This window comes from Ursus arctos, unplaced genomic scaffold, assembly GCF_023065955.2.
Source record: "Ursus arctos isolate Adak ecotype North America unplaced genomic scaffold, UrsArc2.0 scaffold_34, whole genome shotgun sequence".
Classification (NCBI taxonomy): domain Eukaryota; kingdom Metazoa; phylum Chordata; class Mammalia; order Carnivora; family Ursidae; genus Ursus; species Ursus arctos.
The window spans coordinates 3,995,637-4,023,463 of NW_026623030.1; the positions used below are offsets into that span (position 1 = coordinate 3,995,637).

The 27,827-nt window shown below is 44.9% G+C and overlaps 1 protein-coding gene across 2 annotated transcripts in view; it reads right to left on the bottom strand.

Moving 5' to 3' along the window:
- Positions 1-27,827, bottom strand: part of DGCR2 (DiGeorge syndrome critical region gene 2) — an 89,455-nt gene that overhangs the window by 59,296 nt on the left and 2,332 nt on the right. For both annotated transcript variants that reach the window (XM_026486233.4, XM_057305740.1), the window contains exon 2: positions 1,526-1,648. In XM_026486233.4, the coding sequence (XP_026342018.1) occupies positions 1,526-1,648 (123 nt within the window). The remainder of the gene's footprint in view (positions 1-1,525; positions 1,649-27,827) is intronic.

Genomic DNA, 27,827 nt, shown 5'->3' on the forward strand with positions numbered 1-27,827 from the left:
ACCGAATGTTAAAAAGGACCTCTGTCCTAGGCCAGGTCACACTTAGGAAGAGGACAGGTGTCCTGTTTTCGGAGAGCTCACAGTCTGGAAGGAGATCAAGCATGGCCCACAGGTTATGGTGAAAATTACCATTCTTTTTTTTTTTTTTTTTTAATGAATATATTCCCTTTTGTGTGACTATGTTGTGGTTGAAGTTCCGGGATTCTAGAGAGATATTTGGTGTTTTGTTGTTGCTGTTGTTTTTAAAGATTTTATCTTATTTATTTGACAGAGAGAGAGAGACAGCCAGCGAGAGAGGGAACACAAGCGGGGGGAGTGGGAGAGGGAGAAGCAGCCTCCCAGCAGAGAAGCCTGACGTGGGGCTCGATCCCAGAACTCCGGGATCACGCCCTGAGCCGAAGGCAGACGCTTAACGACTGAGCCACCCAGGCGCCCCGAGAATTACCATTCTAGATGCTGTCAGAGAAAGAGAAGAGGGGCTGGCAGAAGACAACCTCCACCCCAAGGGCCCAGAGATGCCTGCTTGTTGTGGTATCATTTGAGCCAAGCCTTGAAGGACAGGCAAGATCTGTCCACATATAAACAGAACAAGAGGATCCCGGGCAAAGAGAAAGGCATGAATGAAGCATTTGGCTAGGAAATTCATCATGGGGTGGGCACAGGAAACAGCCCAGCTGAGCCGCTAAAGGGAAAATGGCAATAAATCAGGTTGGTAAAGTAGAACCAAACCAGAATGTCAAGAAATTTAAATGCCAGGCTGAAGAGTTATTAGGTCTGAGGTTCTCAAGGCAGAATAAACACACCTTCTTCTTAGGGACTTTATTGGTGCCACCCGGGTCTTAAACAAATTACTGTGTGTGTGTGTGTGTGTGTGTGTGTGTGTGTGTGTGTGTTACGGGCAAATGCAAGATACTACATCTTCCATCCTAACCCAAAGAACCAGGGATGTAGCGAACACCATTACTCATGAGGTGTGTTACACTCCGTGAGGGTGCTGGGGCAGAAACCAAGTGGAGAACCAACAAGTTTAGACTTTCCATGGCATCTGCATATATCTTTAGGAGCCCATGCATTGTCAGGAGAAAAACCCCAGTGAACAATTACTAGGGACAGAGTGAGCAGGATGGATTGGCACAGCCAAAGCCAGTCTGATGACCCTCACCAGGATTCTAGCCAAGTCTCAGAAAGCACCTACCTCCAAAGCCAGGCAAGGAGGAGGCAAGAGGGCACATTTCAGGGGCGCTGCTCTCAGGGTTAGCAGTGCCAACCAAAACGTGGCATCCTGGGCACCTCTCTTGCCTCACCCCAGCCCTGACCCTGCGACTTTGCAAATTCTGGGATCTGCCTGCGTTGGGCATCTATTTTTAAAGAAAGAGAGGAGGGGAGGGGGTCAGCTCAATAGAAGCTTCCAGTGAGTGGATACAGCACAGGCTGCAGCGGACGCCATCCCCCCTCATGGAAGCACAATCACGCAGCTCTGATGGACAGGCGGGGCCGCAGGAGGCCACCTGCCCGACACACTCACCTGGACAGTCGGCTTCGTCGCTCTCATCCTCACAAGTCACCCAGCCGTCACACTGCCAGGGGAGGGGGATGCACTGGATGGCGCCGCTACGACAGGCAAACTGCCCAGGGTTGCACCGCAGCTCTGTGGAACCAAAGGGCAAGAGGCCGTTGAGGAAGCGGCAGCAGCAGTGGAGACCTGGGACAGCCAGGCCTGCCGCCGCCCGGGCCCAGCAGCGCGGCCTGACTCGGGCAGCCTGTCCACGGCCCGCCTCCTCAGGGGCCTGCGCGTGGGCCCGAACAAGGAGCCAGGAGCCGTGCCCACCACGACACGAGTCCCCGGAGCAATGCACCCCCAAGACATCGCTCTTTATGTGCCACCTCAAACACACTTGCCACGTTTCTGCTGAGCCAGGCTCTGCGCTAGACTACAGAGGTCACAAGAGGGCACGCCTCCCACCGCAGGAGGGATTCTGGGTCAACAGGAAAGACACACACACGTTTCTGACAAAGAGCAAATCAGGAGGGCGCACCACAGAGTGCTCAAACAGCACGAAGGAAGGAGAAACTGCCTGCACCTGAGGGGCTCTGGATCCTTCTGAGAGAAGGAGGGATGTAAACAGGGTTCCCAAGGTAGGCTGATGGTTTCAATGGACACATATAATGTAATAGGAAGGGAGAAAACATTCCAGAAAAAGTAAAGCTTACAGAAATGTCATGGGGCAGGAAAACATGCCAAGTAGACGGTGTGCGAGCTGACAGACGGGAAATCACTGGAGGTAAGATCAGAAATATAAAAAGGGTCAGACTGTGGAGGCTTTGAGGGTACGATAATTCTGACCTTTACTAGGAATGTTATAGGGAGCCAGAGGTTATTTAGTTAGTAAGTAACATGATGAGATCTGTGTTTTAAGCAAGGCGGAACTGGCAATGGTTTCTGGAAGCAACTGTAATAGGGGGAACCACACGAAAATAATCAAATAACTCCGTAAAGTGAGGACTTAAATTGAGGCAGCGTTGGCAAATCATAGTCTTCGGGCCAACTCCTGCCCTTCCCACTTGTTTTTTAAATAAAGTTTTATTGGAACATGGCCACGAATATGTATCGTCCGTGGCTGCTTTTGAGCTACAACAGCGAAGTTGGAATCAATGACTAAGAGAGACTAAATGACCCACACAGGCAAAAGTATTTCCTCTGGTCCTTCAAACCACACTTGTGAAGTGAGGTGACAGCTGCTACCTAGACAAACATGGAACCAAGGAAAAGCACTGAGGTGTGCGGGATGAAGTCCTGCACACGAACATGATAACACAGGAAGAAGAAACAAACAGAGCTCTCTTACCATGGGCCTGCTCGCTCTGTGGTCTTCCTTGTCCTGGAATCACTCCACTGAAATCCAGGAAGAAAAAGGAAATACCCCTACCCCTGAGTCCTGTCCCATCACTGGTCTAAGTAACCAGAGCCAAGCATCACTCTAATTAACCAAGGTAGATGAACCCACCAAATTAGGCAGGACATAGAAGCTAGGCCTCGGCCCTCCCCACACCACCACCCCAGGACGCCACGCAGGGAACCATGTACCAGAGCATCAGTACCTTCACCAGAGAGCCTCTTCAGAGTGCTCGGCAAGGAGAGACAACCCACATCACCCCCAGGGTCAGGCATATGTCTGGGAGTCTTCCACTCTGAGGCAGGGAAGGGAGGAAGGGCCAGGGAAAGGAATCACGGATCCAGTGTTCACTCTTCTCCACCTGCCACTACACACTGTGGTCAATCAATCAATCTCACCATAAGGAAAGCCTCTGGTAAATATGTGACATGGACAAAAGAGTCACAATGCTGTATGTGTATTTTATAAAGCTTTCCGGCCAAGATGGGAGTTATAGGGATAGATTTAACTGCCCACCTGAAACAACTGGGAGAAAAAAAAGGGACAAAATATTAGGAAACAGCAGTTCTCCAGACACTGTCATCAAGCAACAAAGAATAGTGATCCCTGAGTCAGGGAACATGTGAAGTGAGCCTTACTGCCTCAAGAACATTTCCAGGCTACAAAACAGGGAAAGGGACTCCAGGGGGTGCAGAAGACTCTTTGAGGTAAGTGGATGCAGCTAAAAATTGGGGGAAATCAAGGCAGGTAGCACTCACAGGACAGCTCTGAAGAGTCCTGGAGAAGAGACAGTGGCCCAAAAGTAAGACTCCAGAGATCTAGAAAGGAACCCCTCAGGGAATGAAGCAGAGTACTGATCAGTGTGTGGTGTGAGGAAACTACCCCAGGTCACCCTTTAGGATAGCATGGAAACAATAATCGAAGTTCAGCAGGACCACAAACAGTGCCTGTTCTCAGAAGCCAGTCTGGAAAAACTCATAACCTGTGGGGCACTGAATCAAGTACTCAGAAGAGTCCTGCCTTGTTAGTGGAGAAAAATGAATTCCAGACTAAACGCAGCCTAACAACAATTAAAAGCCAACAGCTAAAAGGTTCAAACAGTTTCCAAGTCACATCCTAGAACAAAGCTCGAGAATATTTATAGGAAGGCAAAAATACGCAGTAACCAAAAAAGGCAAAACTCACAAAGTCTGGCACTCAATAAAAAAATTACCAGACATGCAAAGAAACAGGAAATTATGACCAAAATGAAAAGAAACTCAATCAAAACTGACTCAGAAAAGGAACAAATGATAGAGTAGACAAGGACATTGAAGTTAAAACTGTGTCCCAAATGCTCAAGAAGCTAGAGGAAAAATCAAACATGTTCAATAGACATGGAAGACTTTAAGAAAGAGGCAAATCCACTCCTAGAGATGAAAACGGCAAGGCACAGGACGAACAGACTCAGTTTCAGAGGAAAAAATGAATGACTTGACCACAACAGCAGATACTCTGAAACACTGAAAGAAAGGCTAGAAAACAATGAACTGTGAGCTGTGTGATACACAGACTTGGGGGGTGGGGAGACAGACAAAATATTTGAAGAAACAATAACAAAAACATTTCCCAATTCGATGAAACCCCACAGATCCAAGTCACTCAGTGAACCCCAAACATAAGAAATAGAAAGAAAACTACTCCAAGGCACATCACAATCAAATTGCTTAAAACCAGTAATAAAGAGAAAATCTTAAGAGTAGCCAGAGAAAAAAAGACGTATTCCGCAGAGGAAAACAAACAAACATGACGGCAGATTTCTTGTTAGAAACAATACAAGCTGGAAGATGGTGGAGCAACATTTTGAAGTTCTGAAAACAAAAAAAGGAGTCAACCTAGAATTATTTAAAGCAAAAACATGTATCCTACATTGCGGAAGTAGAACTTCGACAATGCCAGCACGAAAGCTGGGAAGGGAGGAGAAGCACACCATCTCAAGCCTCTCATACTATACGTAAAGCAGTCTGTCCTGCGAAGGTCAGCTGCAGGGTGTTCAAGATGAATACCACAAAGCCAGCTCGAGTTTTTAACAAATAAGTCAAAGAAGATGACAAAATGGAATAAAAACACTCAATCCAAAAGGCAGAAAGAAAAAGAAAACAAGGGGCGCCTGGGTGGCGCAGTCGTTGGGCGTCTGCCTTCGGCTCAGGGCGTGGTCCCGGAGTTCTGGGATCGAGCCCCACATCAGGCTCCTCCGCTATGAGCCTGCTTCTTCCTCTCCCACTCCCCCTGCTTGTGTTCCCTCTCTCGCTGGCTGTCTCTATCTCTGTCAAATAAATAAATAAAATCTTTAAAAAAAAAAAAAAAGAAAGAAAAAGAAAACAAACAGATGGTACAAAGAGAAAACAACAAAACGGCAAATTTTAATTAATTCTGCCTTATTAATAAATAGATGAGGTGATCTAAACACCCCAGTTAAAAACCAGAATTTTCACACAGGTAAAAAAACAAGACCCAGTTACATACTGTCTAAAAGAAACCCACTTTATAGAAGGACATACTTAGGTAAAAATAAAAGAATGGAAAAAGATACACCGTGCTAACACTGATCAAAAGAAAGCTGGAATAGCCAAATTAATATTACACAAAGTAGACTTCAGAGCAAATATTACCAGAAATAAAGAAGGTCATTTAATAATGACAAAAGACAAAATAATCCTAAAATGTTTATGCATCTATAGCAGAGCTTTAAAATATGAAGGAAAAACTGCTATCATTGACAAATTCACAACTAATTTCCATCCCCTCTCCCAATTACTGATAGAAGAAGCAGACAGGAAATCAGCAAGGATACAGATAACCTGAACACCACCAACCGACATTTCCAGAACTCTCTGGCCAACAACAGCAGAATACACATTATTTTCATAAGCGTGTATAACATTTACCGTAATAGACAATATTACGGGCCACAAAACAAATTGCCAATAAATTTATGATGATTCAAAGCATACAGAGTATGTTGTTTAGCCACAACGGAATTAAATTAAAAATCAATGGCAGAGAGATATCTGGAAAATCCCCCAACTATATGGAAACAATTGACACACTTCCAAATAGCCTATGGGTCAAAGAAGAAATGAAAAGGGAAATTAGAAAGCATTTTAAATTGATGAAAATTTGTGGGACACAACTAAAACAGGTCCCAGAGGCAAATGTACTGCATTAAACTCCTGTATCAGAAAAGAAGGTCTCGAATCAGTAATCTCAGCTTCTTCTTTAAGAAATTAGAAAAGCAAAGCAAATGAAACCCAAAGCAAACAGCAGAAAAGAAATTATGAAGATTGGAGTGGAAATATACAAAACAGAGTATTAGAGAAAATAATGAAAACAAAAGATGTTTTTCTATAAGATTAATAACATTAATAAACCTCTAGTCAAGACTCAGGAAAAAATTAAGAACACAAAATACCACTGTCATGATATCACTAGGATTTCAGAGATTTTAAATAGGATAATAAGGGGAAAATAATAAGGCAATAGTACAAACAACTTTATATCAGTAAGTTCAACAACTTAGATAAAATAAATTCCTTGAAAAGCACAAACTACCAAAGCTCACTCAAAAAGGCAGCCCAGACACCTGAGTGACCTTATAGCTACGTAAGAAACTGAATTTTTAGTTGAAGCCTAAGAAAATTCCAAACCCTGATGGCTTCCCTGGGAAATTCTACCACATATTTAAGGAATAAATAAGACCAACACTTTTTTTTCTTAGAATTTTATTTATTTATTTATTTATTTATTTATTTATTTATTTATTAGAGAGAGAGCATGAGCGAGCAAGCAGGGGAAGGAGCGGGGCAGGGGGGCGGCCGGGGAATCCCAAGCAGACCCCACGAGCTGAGTGTGGAGCCTGTTGCGTGGCTCGATCCCACGACCCCAAGACCACAACCGGAGCTGAAACCAAGAGCCCAACCAACTGTGCAACCCAGGTGCCCCAAAATAAGACCAGCTCTATACAAACTGTTCCAGAAATTAAAATATTTAAAACTGCCTTAACAACTGCATCAAAAAAATAGGAAATACTTAGGGATAAATCTAATGACAGATGTACAAGTCCTATACATTCAAAATATGTATGAAATATATATGAAATAAATATGAAAATATAGTATGAAATTGCTAAGAGAAATTTTTTAAAGACCTAAACCCATGGGGACATATGAAGTGTTCACGGATCAACAGACCAAATGTCGTTAAGATACCAATTCTAGGGGCACCAGGGTGGCTCAGTTGGTTGAGTGACTCTTGGTTTCAGCTCAGGTCATGATCTCAGGGTCCTGGAATTGAGCCCCACACTGGGTTCCCCACTCAGTGGAGAGTCTGCTTGAGGATTCTCTCTCTCTTCCCCTGTTCATGCTCTCTTGCTCAAAAATAAATAAATAAATCTTGAAAAAAAAAAAAAAGATACCCATTCTACCCACATCCATCTACAGATTCAATCCAATCCCATCAATATTCATTCCAGCAAGCCTTTTTGTAGAAATTGACAAAACGACTCGAAAATTCGAATGAAAATGAAAAGGACTTAAAATACCTAAAACAACTTTGGAAAGGAAGAACAAAGTTGGAGGACTTATACTATTTGACTTCAAGAATTACTGTAAAGGTACGGTAATCAAGATAGTATGCCATAAGCATCAAAGACAGGCATCAAGATCAATGGAACCAGAGTACAGTCTATAAGATCAATAGGCCCATGTATGTGGTGGTAATTTATAACCAAGGTACAAAGGCAATTCCCTGGAGAAAGAACAGTCCCTTCAACAAATGGTCCTGCGACAACTGTGGATATCCATCAAAAAAGAAAGAAAGAAGAAAGAATTTTGATCCATTCCTTGTACCAAAAACTAACTCAAAATAGATCATAGACCTAAAACTATAAAACTTATAAGAAAACACAGGAGAAAATCTTTGTGACTTTGGGCTAGGCAAAGATTTCTTAGATACATATAGCCAAAGCATGATCCATAAAAGAAAAAGTTGATAAACTGGGCTTCATCAACATTGAGAACTTTTCTTCTTCAAAGATACTGTGAAAAGAATGAAAAGACAAGTCACATACTATGAGAAAACATTTGTAAATCAAATATCTGACAAAGGGCTTGTACCCAAAAAGTATAAAGAACTCTCAAATGTCAATAATAATAAAACAACCTACGTAATTTTAAAGTGGCAAAATATTTTAAAGCACATTTAACCAAACAAGATACACAGATGGCACATAAGCACATAAAAGATATTCAACATTAGTCACTAAGGAAATGCAAATTAAAACCATAATGAGCTACCATTACACACTTATTAGAATGGCTAAAATTAAAAAGAATGGGGGCGCCTGGGTGGCACAGCGGTTAAGCGTCTGCCTTCGGCTCGGGGCGTGATCCCGGCATTGTGGGATTGAGCCCCACAACAGGCTCCTCCGCTATGAGCCTGCTTCTTCCTCTCCCACTCCCCCTGCTTGTGTTCTCTCTTGCTGGCTGTCTCTATCTCTGTCGAATAAATAAATAAAATCTTTAAAAAAAAAAATTAAAAAGAATGACGATATCAAGTGTTGACAAGTATGCGAAATAACTGGAACCCTGCTACACTGCTAGTACGAATGTAAAATTGTACAACTACTTTGGAAAACAATTTGACATTTTATAGAAAGCTGAATATACACCCATTATATGACCCAGTCATTCCACTTCCAGGCATTTACCCAAGAGAAAGGAAAGTTACATGTCCATACAAAGAGTAATTTTATTTGTAACAGCCAAAAGCTAGAAACACGTATGTCCAAAATAAGTGAATGGATAAACAAATTGCAGTATTGTGGACTATTTACTCAGCAATAAAAAGGAATGAGCCGGGCACCTGGGCGGCTCAGTTGGTAAAGCGTCAGCCTTCAGCTCAGGTCACGATCCCAGGGTCCTGGCATCCAGTCCTGCATCGGGCTCCCTGCTCAGCGGGGAGTCTGCTTCTCCCTCTACACCCTCCCCCCCATGCTCGTGTGCTCTCTCTCTCTCACACACACACACACACAAACAAAAGGAATGAGCTGTTGATACGCGCAGAAACATGTTTTTTTTTTAAAAAGCGGCCAGCTATAGATTTTGCCAAACCCTGTCCTAGAGTGTAAGCGTAGGGATAAATCTTTATCCTCCACCCCATACCCAGCACCCAGCACAGGGGGGCACTCACTAAATGTCAGATGAACCGAACTGCTCACAGATCTTCCTCTATCCTTTAAGTCTATAGCAAAGTGTCAAAAGTTCTCTGATATCCCCAGGAAAGGTCCTCTCCCTTCCTGACTCACCTGTAGTACAGGAGCTCTTCTGACAGCAGTCCCATGTGTGAGTCACTGGTTAATACATGTGAATTGCTCATTCAAAAAATATTTACCAAGCGCCACTTTGTGCCAGGCAAGTGTCCCGGGCCAGAGTGGTAAACAAAGCAGGTAGACCTGGGACATGACGGAGCTTGCTTCGTGTGGCGGGGACTGACACACAGTTGCTTGGTAGGTCAGCCAGCAATTCTGCTGGGTCCTACTAACATAATTCAAGCTGCAAATCAACATTCCTTTTCCTTTTCTTCCTCAATATCCTCTTAAGTCCCTTTGTAAAGCGTCCGGCACAATTTCTGCCACCTCTAAAGTTGTTCAACAATAGTCACAACCTCTGCCCCCTACAGGCTTTGCCAAGGGCCTGCCCCAAACCTTTCTTGTGATGCCTATCTCCTGGCTAGCAAATGGGAGACAAAGGCAGGCCATTCCTAGCCAAGGGATTGTTGACACTTTTCAAAATAACCCATGCCCTAAACTCTGTAAGTGCAAGGCCACAGAACCAAAATGAGAACTTCGCACTAAGCAGTTCTCAAACATTTTCATTCCCAAACCCCCTTATGCACATGAAATTTCTGAGGACCCCAAAGATCTTTGGTTTCTGTGGGTTATATCTATCAACATATACTGTATATGTATACTGTACTGTAACAGAAACATATACTGTATTAGAAATTAAAACCAAGGAATTTTGTAAACACCAGGTTCCCAAACATACACTCAAAGGTTAAAACACATATGACCTGGCAATTCCACTCCTAGCTATATGCCCAAAAGGAGTGAAGGTAGGGACTCAGACACTTGTACACTGATGCTCACAGCAGCATTACTCACAATAGCCAAAAGGTGTAACAACCCAAGCATTCACCAACATCAATAAACACGTGGTATATCTATTCAATGGAATATCATCAGGTCATAAAAAGGAAAGAAATTCTGACAAGTGCTACAGCAAGGACGGACCTGGAGGACACCGTGCTCAGTGAAACAAGCCAGACACAAAAGGACAAATACTGTACGATTCCACTTATGCGAGGTGCCGCAGAGGAGTCAAATTCAGACACAGAAAGGAGCGCACAGATTACCAGGGCCTGGGGGGAAGGGGAACGGAGAGTTGTCTAATGGGGATAGAGTTTCAGTTTGGGAAGATGAAAAGAATTCTGGAGAGGGATGGTGGGGACAGTGGCACAGCAGTGTCAATGTACTTACTGCCACTGAAGTGTACGCTTAAAAATGGCTACAGTGGTAAATTTTATGTTATGTGGGTTTTACCACAGCTTTTAAAAAAATCCTTTAAAAAAGAGAGAGACAGAGACAGAGAGGGAGAGAGAATCCCAAGCACGCAACCCATTAGCCATCAATCACATGTCAAGTGGCCTCTGGCAATGCCACTGCTCACTGGTGAGAGAATGAAAGAGGCTAACCACCCCTTGCTATTATTATGAAAATGGTTTTGACCTTGCAGAGCCCCCAGAGACATGCAACGTTTGGGAATTAGAGGATTCGGGGCCTGCAGAAATTTAGAAGCCTCTGCAATACAGATTCTCTCTCTGGATTCAATTTCTTCGTCAGCAAGCGTTGGCCTCATTTTAAATTATGTAAGCTGAGCTGTCTCAAATTACTGTGTGAAATTTAGTATGCGGCCTTAATTGTTTGGAATCAGTTTCTCCTAACATCTGTCCACAGAGAAACAGAGGAAGACAGGGAAGAGCGGAAGCACTCATGTCCACAGCCACAAAGCTCTGGAAATCGAAAATCTCCAGCCAGGAAATGCAAGAGAGAATTGCATCCCATCTCCTCCCACTGCCCCCAGCCAGCTCCGAGGGTCTGCACAGGGCAGAGGTGCATCCTCAGACACAGCCCTCCATGCCTTGCTGGAGTGCCCACCCAGGCACCAGGAGGCCCCAGTCTCTTAGCAGACCCGCTCCCAGGTGGGCAGTGCAGCCTCCATCACACCGCTCAGACATTCTTCCTTGGAAAGAGCAAGAGCTGCTTCCCTGGGTCTCATTCCACCCCCACCCAAGGCAGGACTGGGACAGGGATATTTATCCGGCACCGCACCACACACCAGCGGCAGAGGGGAAAGAGGATCTGAAAATAAGGCTCTGCTGTGTAAGTGCCAGGACAGGTCTAGGAGAACGGCTCCTGTGGGATGCTGGGTCCTGTCCAGCACCATGTCAGGAACTTGTTGTTCCCTGGCTGGAACTTGAGCCAGGCACGTTGCTCTGGACACCCTCAGGAGGGGACAGAGATCACTGTGGACAGCTCAGATCACTAACATACAAAACACAGGGCATACCTGCTAAAAGGGCCTTCTGAAGTAGTCACCTGTGTCCTCAGGTAAGAGTATAAGAATAAGGGGCTTGAACAAGGCCTCAGGATGGGCAGCACGTGCACCACCAGAGACCACAGGGAAAGCCTACAGGGAAAGCCTACAGGTCAAGGGTACAGCCTGGACCAGTGCCACCAAAGCAGGAAAGGAGCTCTCTGCTTGGCAGGGGCTCAGCAGGAGATAAGACTAAAAGGCACTGGGGGGCAAGCTGGCCTCACGGGATGTGCTATGGCTCCAGGACTGGATGCTGCAGGCAGTGGAGACCTCCAGCAGAACACTGATCAGCAGCAGGAGAGAATGGTTCTGGGAGGGCAGAACTAGGAGATGAGGACAGCATTACCAGGCATTCGGAATGGTTCCCAGGAGATCATTCTAGAATAAACCATGATTAAATTATAAACTTGTTGCCTTCTCTACAGTGTTTTAAATGCCATTTGTCCTTTCACGAGGCAAACGGCCACCTCCATCCAGCCTTCCCCCAACGACCCCTCCATTCAGGTTCTTGGGACCCCTGGAGCTCAGCAGTCCCTACAGTCACCCCTGCAACCCCGTCAGCCCCTCTCCCAGTGGCTGTCACTTCATGGCACCAGTGAGATTGCCTGTAACCTCCCTGCTTCCTGACACAATGTGGCAGCCCTCAGCTGCTGAACAGTTTCATGTCTTCTGCCACCTGGAACGATTCTGTGAGGCCCTCTGAAGAGGCACATGCTCTCCGAGGGATCCACCTGGAGAAACGGAAGATGCGAGCAGAGTGCTGGGACCTGGGGCTTCTGCACAGCACAGCCTGCCATGGGGCTCAGCAGCGAAGCCCAGTCAAGGCTGCTGTTAACGGGAGCGCTGGGCATTCCTCAGCTCTGGCAGGCATCAGGGTTACAGCAGGAAGGACAGAGTATCTGAATGTCAACACTGCAAGGAACTCAGAGACCAGCTGGCCCCGTGATTCTCACACATGAGGGCCTAGCATCCAAGGGGGAGTGGGATGTGTGTGGCTCATGAAGACTACAGTATGGAAGTTTTACTAGTAAAATTTAAATTAGGAAGGTCAGAAGCTGCTCTATTTATCAGAAAATCCATCTAGTCTAGTCAGCTCATTTCACAAAAGGGCTGACCCGCCTGCTCCATTCGTACGGCAAGTCAACAGCAGCAGAACAGGAACCAGAAGGCAGGCTCTGGCTCCTCCGCCCAGATCTCTATCCCAAAACCAGCTCGACTAAGTGGGAATCAGGTCTCAGGTCAGGAATCACAGCCACCCCCAACAGGATGCCCTGCATTCTGATTTGGGGCATGGCTAACCCATCCTTCCTCAGAGGGCTGGGCCCAAACTTTCCAATTCTGACCCATTTTCCCTTTGTTAAGACAAAAAACACAGGACTTATGAAATGTAGTGCCTCTGTGGAGGTCAGCAATACAAACCCCAGAGACGAGGAGTGTCTGACTACTGGATAGGGACCTACAGGGCCAGGTATGTACCAAAATACTGTGGTTTTGAAATACAGCCAAAATTCTTTGCTATGCTTTCCAAAATGCCAGTTGCTCCCTACTCACTGTGACCACCAAACCCATTTCCAAACTGCCCTGGGGCAGGAGGAGAATCACCCTCAGTCAGCCCTCCACATGGGAGGGGAGACTCATCTGACTGCTGAGTCTGAGTGAGGACATCCCCTGCTCTCCTGTCACCCTGCCAGGCAGGTGACCCAGCTCCGCTGTGACAGCTGACGGGGGGTGGGAGGTGGGAAAGGCTGCCATGCTAGGGGAAGCCACTTTCTCCTATCAGCCAAGGAGTCACAAGGCTGATGCTAGAAACCACCACAGCAGAACAAAGTGACAAGGCCCAAACTTCAGTATTTACTTTTTACAAGTCACAAGCATTTTCTACACCTGGGAGATGGACTGACCGTCACTTACGGTATCTTCTATCTTCAGATACTGCCCAACTGGGACACTGGCTCATTGCCTTGCCTTGTCCTCCAGCTTCTTCTTAAGTAGATGTCTGGGGAAGAAGGCCCTGCTTAAAGTAAGTTATCTTAGAAGAGGAGGGGGAGGCCCAAAGGAAAAGGATGTGACTGGACAAGATGAAAGAGGAGAGAGAGGCAGGTTCACCAAGCATCTCTATTAAATGAATGACACTTTGAAGAAAAGAACAGCAACCAGCAATCAGTCTATATTTTACGGAGGCTGGGGTGGGGGACGGTTCGAATGTGGGAATAAGACCAGGGCAAGAGGGTGGGGTAGAGCTGGAGTAATAGCTATCTTGCATCTGATGTAACATCCACTGGCTGTTTCATCCACCACTCAGACCACATTTTGATGACAACCATAGTACAATATAACCAGTTCATTCCAAGAGAAACAGCTGGAGCAAGATCAGCTTCTTGTGTGTTCATTTTGCATGCGCCAGGCAGTGTACCAAATGCCTCGAATGCATTATGATATTTAAATCCTTAAGACAAAACTGTTAGCACAGTCTTGTACCTCTTGCAGGCCCGGCACTGCGCTAGATGAAAGCAAGAAGAGCACACGGTCTTTGCCTTCACAGAGCTCAGTCTAGTAAGGAAGCAGAAGATCTTCACTACCTCGGGGCAGCAAAGAGTTCTTAGAGAAACACAGAAAATGTAAATGGAAAAGAAAAAACCTGACAAACTTCAAAATTTAAAACTTCTTTGATCGAAAGTGTGGTGAAGATATATAGATCAATGGAACAGAAAAATACAGAGCCCAGAAATAGACCCACATAAACGTGGCCAACTGATTTTTGATAAAGGTGCAAAGACAATTCAGTGGGAAAAAGCAGCCTTCAGCAAGTGGTGGCGGAACAACTAGACATACCCATATCAAAAACTGAACCTCACATTGGATACAGAAATTAACTCAAAACAGACCAAAGACTTACATGTAAAATCTAACCCTATAAAACTTCTGGCAGAAAAATAATAAAATCTTTCTGAACTTGGGTTAGGCAAAGTACTTACATCTCTAAAAGCATGATCTATATTAGAAAACAATGTTATAAACTAAAATTCATCAAAAAACCAGTGGTTATGAGGTGGAAACCTCAAGGTAGGAAGAGGGGCTGACTACAAAGTGGCAGCATGAGGGAATTTTGGGGTGATGGAACTGTGTTCTGCATCTTCTGTGTGGGATTGGTTACATGACCCTACACATTTGTCAAAGCTCAAAGAATGATATACCAAAAAGGAATTTTAGTGTACTAAGTTAAAAAATAAAACACATACTTTTAAAAGTACAGTTAAGCAAGAATAAAAATAAACAACAATATAAAAGAAAAAAAGTACAGTTAAGCAAATGAATGGGTAAGTCACTAACTAAGAGAAAACACTTGCAACACCCAAGTCTTTTTAAAAATCTTTTATCTGGAATATACAAAAAAACTCCTACAATAAATAAAAAATATAGATAATAAAAGAGCAAACAATCTCATAAAAAATGGGCAAAAGATTTGAACAGAAACTTCTCAAAAGAAGATATATGAATGGCTAACAAGGACATAAAAAAAATGTCCAACATCATCACTCACAGGAAAAGGCAATTAAAACCACATGAGGGAGGCGCCTGGGTGGCACAGCGGTTAAGCGTCTGCCTTCGGCTCAGGGCGTGATCCCAGCGTTGTGGGATCGAGCCCCACATCAGGCTCCTCTGCTGGGAGCCTGCTCTTCCTCTCCCACTCCCCCTGCTTGTGTTCCCTCTCTCGCTGGCTGTCTCTGTCTGTCGAATAAATAAAATCTTTAAAAAAAACAACACATGAGGTACTACTACACAATAGAAAGGCTAAACTTTAAAAGTCTGACAACATAAAATGTTGGTGAGACTGTGGAGCAACTGGAACTCTTACACAATACTGATGGGAATGTAAAATAGCACAACCACTCTACAATTAGGCAAGAAAAAGAAATAAAAGACATCCAAACTGGAAAGGAAAAAGTGAAATTACATCTGTTTGCAGAATACATGATCTAAAGATTCCACCAAAAAAAAAAGTGTTAGAATAAATTCAGCAGAGTCACAGGACACAAAAATTAACACACAAAAATCAGTTGTATTTCTATACATTGACATGAACAACTTGAAAAGGAAATTAAGAAAACAATTCTACTTACAAGAGCATCAAAAAGAACAAAATACTTAGGAATAAATCTTACCCAAGGAGATGATATACCAGTATACCAAAAACTACAAAACACTGCTAAAATTAAAGATGACACAAATAATGGAAAGACATCCCATGCTCATGAAATGGAAGACTTAAGACGTCAATATAAACTAAGCAATCTTTATCAAAATGCCAATGACTTTTTTTTTTTGCCAAAATAGAAAAATCTATCCTAAAATTAGTATGGAATCTCAAATGACCCCGAATAGCCAAAAGAATCTTGAGGAAGAAAAACAAAGTTGGAGGCCTCACACTTCCTTATTACAAAACATATTACAAAATTCCAGTAATCAAAACAGCATGCTACTGGCAACAACACAGATATATAGGCCAATGAAACAGAACAGAGAGCCCTGAAATAAACTCTCACTTAAGAGTGTATTATTTAGAAATGATTTCTTGGATATGATACCATAAGAACAGGCAACAAAAGCAAGAGTAAACAAAAGAACTACATCAAACTTAAAGAAATAACAAAGTGAAAAGACAACCTACAGAATGAAAAAAAAATTACAAATCATGTATCTGATAAGAGATTAGTATCCAGCATATATAAAGAACTCCTACAATTTAACAACAAAAATACACACAATACAATTTAAAAATGAGCAAAGGGGGGCACCTAGGTGGTGCAGTTGGTTAAGTATCTGACTCTTGGCTCCCGCTCAGGTCGTGAGATCAAGCCCTGAGTCGGACTCCACACTCAGCCCAGAGTCTGCTTAAGTTCTCTCTCCCTCTGCCCCTCCACCACACATGTGCAAGCATGCACACCCCCCCCAATAAATAAAAATTTTAAAAATTAAAAAAAAAATGGGCAAAGGATGTGAGTTAGACATTTCTCCAAAGAAAATATACAAATAGCCAACAAGAATATGACAAGATGTTCAACATCACTAATCATTAGAGAAATGCAAATCAAAACCATACAAGATACTACCACATACCCTCTAGGATGATGAGAGAGAGAGAGAGAGAGAGAGAGAGAGAGAGGAAGAAAGGAAGAAAGGAAGAAAGAAAGGGAGGGAGGGAGGGAGGGAGGAAGGAAGGAAGGAAGGAAGGAAGGAAGGAAGGAAGGAAGGAAGAAAGAAAAAATAACAAGTGTTGGCAAGAATACAGAGAAACTAGAACCCTTGTGCGCTACTGGTAGGATTGTAAAATGGTGCAGTCACCATGGAAAACAGTATGGAGGCTCCACAGTGAATTAAAAATAAAATTACCATATGATTCAGCAATCCCAATTCTGGATATATATCCAAAGGAACTGAAAACGGGACCTTAAAGAGATATTTGCACACCCATGTTCATAGCAGCATTATTTACAATGGTCAAGAGGCAGAAGCCTCTTAGATGACTCATAGATGAATGGATAAATAAAATGTGGTATATTCATACAGTTTAATATTATTCAACCTTAAGAAGGAAATTCTCTCATGCTACAACCTGGATGAACCTTGAAGACATTATGCCATGTGAAATAAACCAATTACAGAAAGACATATACTGCATGATTCCCCACTTATATGAGGTTTCTTTCTAAGTAGTCGAACTCTCAGAAAATGGAATGCCATGAGCTGGGGGTGGGGGGAGGAAAAGGGAAGTTATTGTTCAGTGGGTTAATGAGTTCCAGTTTTGCAAGATGAAAAAGTTCAAGATCCATTGCCCAACAGGGTGCATTTCGTTAACACTACTGTACACTTAAAAATGGTGAAGATGGTGTATATTATGTTCTTTACCACAACTTGAAAATTTAAAAAAACAAACAACCTAAACTTTGTTTCCCTGGATCCAGTTAACAGTCCTCTGAGGCCAGTTTTATTGCGATCCCCACTTAGAGAAAACAAGATGAGGTCTCCTCCTATCCCTCCCGGGGCCAGTTTCCGGTATGTACAATGAGGTGACAGTGGCCGTACCTAACCCTCACAAGCACACACGAGACACGGAGGGATTTTAAAGTCACAAGGGAAATATTAACACCGGATAAACTCCTGCAAGAAAACACGCCTGGAAGTCTGAGGCACTCTAAAAGGAGATGGACACTAAGGCCCAGTCATCAGAAGATTTGCCCCAGCTCCTCCCTGAGGTTAGCTCAGCGGAGGCAAAGCTCTGACACCTGCATGAACCCACACGGAGCTCACAAAAGCATACAGCTTTTCATTAGTGGGCCTCTTTTTAAAATACTCAAAGATTACAATGACAGCTTGAAAGTTTCATTTCATACACTTATTTCAGAACCAAAATCAAGAGTAGGAGTCAACACATCAAAAAACTCTGTCTAAAAGCAGGGTTATCATTAGGGTTCACTAAGCTACTGCACAGCTAGTGCTCAGCAGAGTGCATGATGCTCAGAAATGGGGGGGTGGGGTAGCAGAAGGATGGTGGTGATGATGATAACGACAACACCACCAGCAGCCAAGAACCAAGGCCAAAAGTACAGGACCAGGCCAGCAGGGATGCCTTTGGCTCCCGGCAAGCCGAGTGTGAGGCTGCCTGAAGGACATTTGTAGGGACACAGCCATGGGCAGGTGAGATGGGGGGTTAGCACCGTGACACCAGTGGCCAAGGCCATGGGAAGACGACAAGAAAAGCGGGTGGGCAAGAAAGTTCAAGCTGAAAAGTCGGGAGCAAAGAGACGAGAGGGAGCAGAGGGCAAAAGAGCCGAGTACCTACTGAAGCCGTGCGATATCAGAGCGTGAGCTCTAGCTTGCCCAGGTTTCACATACTGGCTCCACCACTTACAAACTGTGTGACTCTGGGCAAGTCACTTATTCTTCCAAGCTGTTTCTTCATCTGAAAAAGGTTGATATAAGTACCTGCTTTCTATAAAAAGGGCATCACACCTCACACTGCAATTATAAAGGAGAAAAACACAACAGCAACTAGACAGAATTTTATAACATTGTTTTATTGTGTGTCCTAACCATTTTTGAGGTTACTTTTTGGTTTTTTAAACTATTACCATTATTACATTTAGTTATATGAAATGTTTTAAATACCTTGTTCTGATCATCAACTTTTATTAATGCTTCTTAAGGGATAATGTAGCCACATGGTTCAAAATCCACAAGGAGGTGACAGGTAAGATTATTAACAAGACTTCTAAGCTTCTTAAAATGTCCGTGTTTCCTTGATTGCAATCAGAGGGTGCTGAGGTGAGCAGGGGAGGCTGCTAAAACACTAACTCCCAGAATCGGTCAGCCAGGTCCAAAGAGCTGTGACAGCATCAGTGTCCACACAAGATGCTGGTGGAGCCGGAAGCCATGAGCCCTGGGAAGGTGCCTCTTCCTTCGCAGGTGGGCGCCAGGTGGTGGTGCCTCTATCTCTCGCAGTCCCCCACAGCCACGCAGCTCTTTCATCTTATTTTGGAATCATGGTACAAGAGGCAGAGCACCCGGCTCAAGATAGCAATCTTCAGTTTCCAGTTTCTGCTTCTTCTACTTAAAAGCCAAGTGATGCCACCAGGCAAGGTAATTATCCTCTCTGAGCCTTGGCATCCCACTTACTAAAACAGACCTACCACCTGCCCCACTGCCTCCCTCCCAAATAGCACTGTCAGATGAAGCATGTGCCATCTATGCCCAAACTTCTGGCCAAGCTCAACCCCACCTTCAGACAGCCCCCCATATCACCACACACCCCAGAGACTATCAGAGCATGGCACACACCATGGGAAGGATGGTGGAACTGGGAGCTTATTAAACAAACTTGAGCTCACATGACCCCAGACATCTAAACCCTCCACTTATTTTCCCAAAGCAGCAGCTGAAATTAGAAAGTGACTTGCCAAAATTGCACTGACAAAATTGTCACTGACAAAACTAGGATAACAAGGTCTCAGGATTCTTAGAAATGAAAAATAACTCATTTTTAAATATTCAACTATTACAAAATAACTTTTCAAATGAACTTTCGACTATGGGATAATTTAGGTTTACAGAAAAGTTCCCATATGCCCTCACCCAGTTTCCCCGTTGTTAATATCTTACACTACACTCTACCATGGCACATTTGGCCTAATTAGGAAACTAACATTGGTACCTTTCTATGAACTGAATTCAGCCTATTGGAATTCCACTGGTTGTTCCACTTATGTCCTTTTCCTGTTCCAGGATCCAATCCAGGACACCACACTATAGTTAGTATTATAAAGTAATTTCTAATATGCTCTATCAGAAGACTTTAAGGTTAACAAAATTAAAAAACTAACTAATAGCACTTATTAATGTGCTTTCTCTTTACTGATGGTGAGTGGTCATTTATTCAACATACATAATTCTCTTCAAACCAGAGAAACAAAATTGGAAAAAATATCTTAAGCAAATAGCAATTTACACTAATGAGCTGACTTGTTAAAATTATAAATATCTAGGGGCGCCTGGGTGGCACAGCGGTTAAGCGTCTGCCTTCGGCTCAGGGCGTGATCCCGGCGTTGTGGGATCGAGCCCCACATTGGGCTCCTCCGCTGTGAGCCTGCTTCTTCCTCTCCCACTCCCCCTGCTTGTGTTCCCTCTCTCGCTGGCTGTCTCTATCTCTGTCAAATAAATAAATAAAATCTTTTAAAAAAAATTATAAATATCTAGTCATAAAAATGATTTTTAATTTACCCAGGAAAATACAACCTATTCAAAAAGGAGATGTTTCCTTACCGATTAGTGTGATGAAGTAGAAGCTTGTTATAATGAGATTCTAAAAATTACCTCTCTCAATACTCTTTATTTAGTAAAGGTGGTTTCGAATCAGCAGTTGGGGTTTTTTGTTTTGTTTTTTAATTTCAGCTAGGCTCCATGCCCAACATGGGGCTTGAACTCAAGACCCTGAGATCAAGAGTTGCTCACTCTACCAACTAAGCCTGCCAGGTGCCCCCAAATCAACACAGTTTTGAACCTAACTGTATAACAAAAACAAGGAAGAGAGAGAAAAAAATTAATCCAAGTAGCTTTTGGACCCAGTACATGGACAAAAGAGCTGCCAAAAAAAATTTTTTTTCCAAAATTGTACTTAGTTGGTTTGCTGTTGGTAGTGGTAATGGGTGTCGCACTTCTGACACTATTCTGTCCACACGGTAGGACTAAGCAAATAAGTAAATCTACTGATGTTGGAAGCCAGAGTTCTCATTGTAGAAAAAGGCAGATACAAATATGAAACAGGGAAAGCAGGCAAGATCCCATAATGCTGGGTTAGAACAAAAAGACACAGTGTGAACTTAACACAAAAAGAGACACACAGACACACATATGCAGAGAGACAGACATACACACACACACACACACACACCTCCCAGCCGGACTGAAAGGTCTGGTAACAGCAACATCCCAGTAGCAATAAACACACCTAGCACCAAAATCTTGGCTTCTAAATACCATCTCCCACTAAAAGAAACCAGTGTTCCATGGAAAAATGCCTGGGGCAGGAAAGATACAAGATTAGCCTGGTAATAAGGAATGTTCGAAATGGATGAGGACATATCAGAAGGATGCAGAAGCCAGCCTAAAGGGGGTTCCCTTTGTAATATAAGTATCAAAATGAATCATGACGATAACAGACTATAACAACTGAAAAGAAAGAAGAGTCCACAAATCCACACTGACAGTAAAAAATGAAAACGAAGAGCAGCTCTCTTTTATAGTAGACTACTACTAAAAGAAAAAGTAAGAGAAAATCACCATTTAGCAATCATCACAGTGGTAACTGATTCAGGCAAGAATCATTAATGGATGCTGAAAAACAATGGTCAAGGCTATCTCCCTACCAAGTACTTGCCAATCACAAAGGGGGAAGGGCACCTTTCCCCAGAGAAAGGTAGCCAATGCCACCCTACCACGTGATGAAGCTTAATATTGCTATTCCCAGGACACACTGAGGGGCAGTGCTTCCAGATGCACACACTGAGGAGGACTCAACCATCTGGGGGATCACACCTGCCAAAAATGCATCAATTGAACTGGATCATAAGGAAACAATCTGATAAACCCAAAATGAGGAACAGTCTATAAAATGACTGCCTGTACTTTTTCACAAGTTGGTAACATGAAAGACAGACAAGAAGCTGTTCCAGATTTTGAAAGATTAAACAGACATCAAAATTAAATGCAATACATGACCCCAGGTTGGATCCTGGCTTGGGAAAATATGTTGTAATGGTACAACTAGCAAAATGGGAACATGGTTAACAGTACTGCATCAATGTTAAACTTCCTAAATTTGGTAACTATACTGTGCTGGTAAGACAATGGCCTTGTTCTTAGGAAATATACACTGAGGGACTTAGAAATGAAGGGTCAAGATGCCTGCAACTTAGTTTTGAATAGCTCCCCCTATAAATACAAAATGTATCTGTACACACATGCCCATGCTCACATATGCGCACAAATATATGGTGAGTCAAATGTTAATTGGTGAATCCAGGTGAACTTTGCAAACTTTTCTGTATGTATGCATGTTCCCAAAGTAGAAAGCTTTTTTGTTTTTGCTTTTGTTTTTAAAGAATGAAGTCTCCCTCTGCCTCCCTTTGAAGGAAGGTATTTTGAAATCTTAATTCTTTTTAGAATTAAGCTTCCTCATACCAATAAAAAAATGCTGACCATTGGGTCTTTGGAATTTGGTTTCATTTTTGCCCTTAAGGGACCTCTAAACTGAATAATTTTGCTGATGTCAATGTTCCCCTAAATGGCCACTCTAATTCTAAATTATCCTTGGTGAAATTATGCCATTTAGATAAATAAGCACACAAATTTGAGTTATAGCATAAATACATGTGAAAACCAGAAGCCCAACCTGTACTTGTTGCAGGTCTAGCTTTAGACTGAGACAAATACATGAGGGTCTGGCAACAGTCACTTGGAAGTACTGCCTATGTATCTGTAGGAGTTAGGTCCCCCAGCCTATTGGCCATGCCATCTCTAACTGTAAATCTCACTAAACTGCAGCTTCTGGTTGATGAAAAGTTTAGGTAAGAGGCCTCTCCCAGAACCAGACCCCACAGACAAAACAAAATAAGACTGAGGAAAGTTCTCACAAAATCTTTTTAAAAAGAAAACAAAAAAGTACTGCTATGTGTGCTAGCCTACAACGATCTCCAGAACACTGTCAACTGAAAAACTCAATAAATTATATAAAAAGTATAATTCCACTTATGTAAAATATTCCATGTATGAAAATTTTCTAAGTATTAAAAAAAAAGTCAACATCATTTTTCCAAACTGTCCTGGGCTTTCACTGTGGCTCATGACGTCATTCTGCATGTGCACCCCGCCTGCACTGATGGGGTGGAGGGAGAATCCGAAGGAGTGGACAACAAACCACTGAGGGTTGCAGCACAAGCCTGCCTCGGCCCTAAATGAACCTCATCCCTTTCAGTCCTCTCACTCTGCCTTGTTAAGACCACAAAGCCAGGGATAAATTAACCGACCCAGAGACCCTAGGAAGCAGCCAGTAGTACTCAAAAGGCCTCTGCATCAGGAGACCTGATGTCAGTCCAGGCACTGGGGGTCCTAGAACATCCCATCTCCCAGCAGACCCTCTCGGATGCCCTCTGCAGTGGCCCCTGCCTTGTCCAGCGCCTCAGGGAGCCCCAAGCAATCTTCTCCACAGACATAAACTCCTATGGAAGGTCCCCTAGGAAACAAGGCTTCCAAGACAGGGAAGAACAGGGTGGACACCTGAAGGCTCTATTTGTCCAGCATACCCGCCAGAGCTCTGCTGTCCAACACAGAGTAGTCAGCAGCTGAGGGCAGACACACAACAAAGTGACCAAACTGATGGCTGGCTGCCAGGGATCTGGAAGTCAGCCTACAGAGAGAGACTGGAGGGGGCAGGGGAATAGACCAGGGACAATGACAAGCCCAAGTAGAGAAGAGGGAGAAAGCCAAAAGGCAAGTTTGGCAGTTCTTGTATCCACCAGCTCTCAAGCAAAGCTTGTGCTGTGCAATGGCCCAGGGAAAGGCAAGCCATGTCCTGCTGCAGGGGGAAGGCTGGTGCCCAAGCCTCGGTGCCCAGCAAGTCCATCAGAGAGGAAGCCCCACCTACTGACGCCAAAGGCTTCCTGCGCAACCCCACCAACCCAGGCCGGGTAGCTGGCGAACACCAACGGGAACATTAGTGAGGAAGCCTTCACCCGCTCTCGCCTCGCAGCCCAGCTCCCCCAACAGGAGCAAGCTCCCCCCAGTGTGAGGCCCAGGCCAGCTGGCTCTGCAGGCCTTCCCCCCCCCCCCAAACACACGGGTCTTCCAAAGGCGTTCTTGCAGGCGGCCACAAGGCCCTCATCCTCACCACCCCCACCAAGGGCAGCTGCGAGGCCCGCTGGCTAAGGGAGCTGTTGCTCTTTATGTCAAAATATAAATAGCCATTTGTGCATTTGTTCAATAACTGATTTCTGAGTGCCCACTCTGTGCCAAACTAGGCCCACGGGACAAAACATGAACGTGACAAAGAGTAAAACGTGTCAGTATGAACAATCCTAGCCCTGTCCAAAGCACTGTGGCTGTTTTGGGGGCTGTAGGAAGCCACATACACCCCCTCTCAGACCATGGGAACGGCTAGACTCATTTAGCACTCACTGTGTGTCAGACAGGCTCAAAGCCACTTTGCTCCGCTGCCTCCCAGGTGGGGGCTCTCTCCCAAGAAACATGCCCTTATGCACGCACACCCATGCACCCAGACTTTCAAGGGGGGGTCCCTACACTCTCTAAGGTCCATTCGGAGCTAACATGAATGGTCTTCTTGTCAGACGTGTTAGAGCTCTAAACCCATTGATTTTAATTCTCACAGCATCTCTCTGATGTATGTTCTAATATGTCTGTGTTACAGATGAGGAAATTGAGGCTCAGAACAGTCAGAGAGTGGGCAGCACTAAGTGGGCCCTGATGCCCAGCCATGCAGCTCTAAGGGTCCATGCTCTTAACCCACCACACCGGACTCACCGTGTTCTAAACCACGGCCACTCCTTCTCCAAAAAGCTCGTGTGAAGCAAAACCAGACCTGGGCTTTCCTCCCTCCCAGGTCGATGCCCAGAAGCCCCAGGACACTCTGGGTCTGCAGCTCACGGTGCTCCAACCATGGCCCACAGGCCATTCACCCTCCCCTGGACTTGCCCTGTCAAGGCAACCATGTCCACATGGATGGAACACACAGCCCAGCTTGGAAGCAGGACAAGATGTGACTAACTGTCACTAAACACCGAAAGTCAATTGGTAAATCACACCAGAAACAAAAATATAGCTATCACAGAATAACCATACTTTGAGCCCACCCATCATTCTGGCAAAGTGTTGGCCCAATATTGGGTTCTCGGGATTACTGACCCACTCTGCAGACTGGAAGAGGAAGGGACCACTCACCAACTTCTCAGCACCCCCAATACAAAAGCACATGGGATGAGGGAACAATCTGGCAGTGTACCAAAGAAAAGACATTTAATCAATCCCTTTCTATCTACTAGGTCCTATGTGTTGTCACTGATACATTTCACTCAGAGTCACGAAACTACCAATGTTTCCCTATGCCAAGTACCAAGGGAGGCAGAGGAACAGAGGTAAGAGATCACCCAGGCAGGGAGGGCAGAGAACTGGATCACTTGCTGTGATCTAAGAGGAGGACAAGCCTCAGTGTAGCCAAACTGCCCAGGGGAGGGAAGAGGTGAGAAAAGCGCTGGTTAGCTAGCCTGGGAAGCAGGACCAAGGAAGGTTGCAGGCAAGAGCAACGTGGGCCAGAGGAACAGGGAAGGCACAGCTTAACAGTGGCAAGACGGTGCAGACCTGTCTGGCGACGTGGGCAACAGCAGCACATTTTCCACTCCTAAGACCAGAACGACCAACTGAAACAATAACCTGACTCGCTGCCACCTGGGCCAACCGGAGCTTTAACCACAGCGCTTCCTGTGCCCTCAATTCTTTCCCGTGGCGACAGTGCCCGGCACACAGCAGGTGGGAGTTGGTGACAGTGCCCAGTACACAGCAGGCGGTGGTGAGGGCCTGTTACAGGGCTGTGGGGAGGCATCCCCATTCATCTCCCGGGGGCTCCAGGTACCAGGACCTTCCTCCTGCTCTCTGCAGTGGCCCAAGTGTTCAGGGGGAAAGGCCCACTTACTCTCAAATGGTTCAGACAGATTATGTGTGTGTATACATACATATTCAAGTGCACACATGAGGGGTAAGGTTGATGAGCTAAAATGCTAACAACAGTCTGGGAGAGGATATGCAGGTGTTCTTTGCACGAATTTTGTTCCTGCAACTTTTCTGTAATTTTGAAATTATTTCCAAATTTTCTTTATATGTTAAAAAAAATTCATTAGCTAGCTAGTGAGGTTGGAAAGTGTGTTAACCCTACTTTCCAACTAAAAAGAATGAAATTGTTAAGCTGAAAGCGCAATCAGCCAGCAGAACACGTTCTGCAGTGTTACGGGGAGGGGGCTGTGAAGGCAAGAGCTCAGAACTCCGCGCCTGGCAAGCCCAGCTGCAGGTTCAACTTCCCAGCTACTCCTATGAGCTTCAGCCACGTGTGCCTGTAAAACAGCCACACTCTTCCTAGTCACTAACTCAAGTGCTGCTCCAGAATCAAGGTGCTGCAGCCACTAGTCCGTTCACCGAAAATTTACCAGTGCGGCACAGACAGCAGGCCCCTCTGGGTCCCTAATGACGAAGGGGAAAAAACCCTGAACTCGGAACCAACTCACCTGGGTTTGAATCCCAGCTGTGCCCAGCGTGCGACCTTAGGCAAGTCATTTGCCTCTTCCAGCAGCTTTCCCAACAGTACAAAGACAGCTTCCAGTCCCGCCACCTCGTCAGGCAGCCTCATTAACACAAGCCTTTTTACAGGGCTGGGCCAGAGCTCATTTGGAGAAGGCAAATGTGTTCTCAGCCATGTATGGTGGGGTTGCCCTAGACTGAGCTGTGGCTAACACCACGGCATGATTTTCTATCATAATTGAAGCCAGAAAAACACTTTCAGAATCAGCAATTGCTGCTGCGTTACCTGCACACATGGAGAAAAGGACAATGAAATGATACCATGATCACTGGCTCCCCAAAAGCCCCTCCACGTTTGTTGCCCCTCAGCAGAGGTCTCCAACCTACCCTTTTCACCACAGCCCCAGGCGGGAGATATAGCACACACCACCGCTGGGCATTATGGCTAACCACAAAAGGGATTTGAGGGTTCTCTCCCTCAGATCAGAGCGTTTAGATCAAACAGAGTTTGCACCCTCACCTGGAGAACCACTGGGTCTGAACCATGGGAAGAGATGTGTCCTGGAGTTCCACAGCTGGGGTTAAGGATGGCCAGGGCAGGAGATACACAGCTGCGGTAGACAGAGCCTCGGCCAAGGGCAGATGATGGGAACACAAGCCAACATCTGAGGCCGAAGTCTCATGTCAGCCACTTAGTTTCGTGAGCTCTCTGTGGTTGTTTCCCTATCTGTAAAATGGGGCTAATAGCAGTCATCTACCTCACAGGGGCCACTTGAGAGTTAAGCAACGCACATGTTAGTACACATTAGAACAGCACCTGGCACGTAACACATCCTCAATAAACCAAGATCAAACATGCATTTAAAAGAGACTTTGCCAAAAGCTCTCTTGTTGCCCCCACTCTGTGAAAGGCCTCACACCTCTGCACCAGAGAGGAGCCAAAGGTGGCCTGGCCCCGGTCCTCAAGGAGTCCCTCCCTCCTGGGAAGCAGGTTCTGCCTGATGCCCTCCTCACACCCAAGTACAGGTCTAAGCTGGGACTCTGACAGAAGAATGCAGGTTAAGACCAGGGAAGCCGTCCTTCACAAGCACCAGCCAGCAGACCCCTGCCTCTAAGGACACTGAGCACATACAAGCACCCAAGGAGAACTTCTGACCCTGAGTTAAGACCGGCCCTTGCTGCTCAGCCAAAATCAGGGAAGCAGCTGGAGCCCCCACCCCCACCCCGCCCACCCCGGGGTTTTGCAGAGCAACTCAAGATACCACCAGGAGCCACTGCAAAGTTCTGATCTGGAAAGTCATGGAATGCAAAGTAAACTTCGCCGCTGCAACCAGAGCCACCTCCCCGCCCCAACTCAGACCTAATGTGAGGTCTTCTGTGAAGCCCT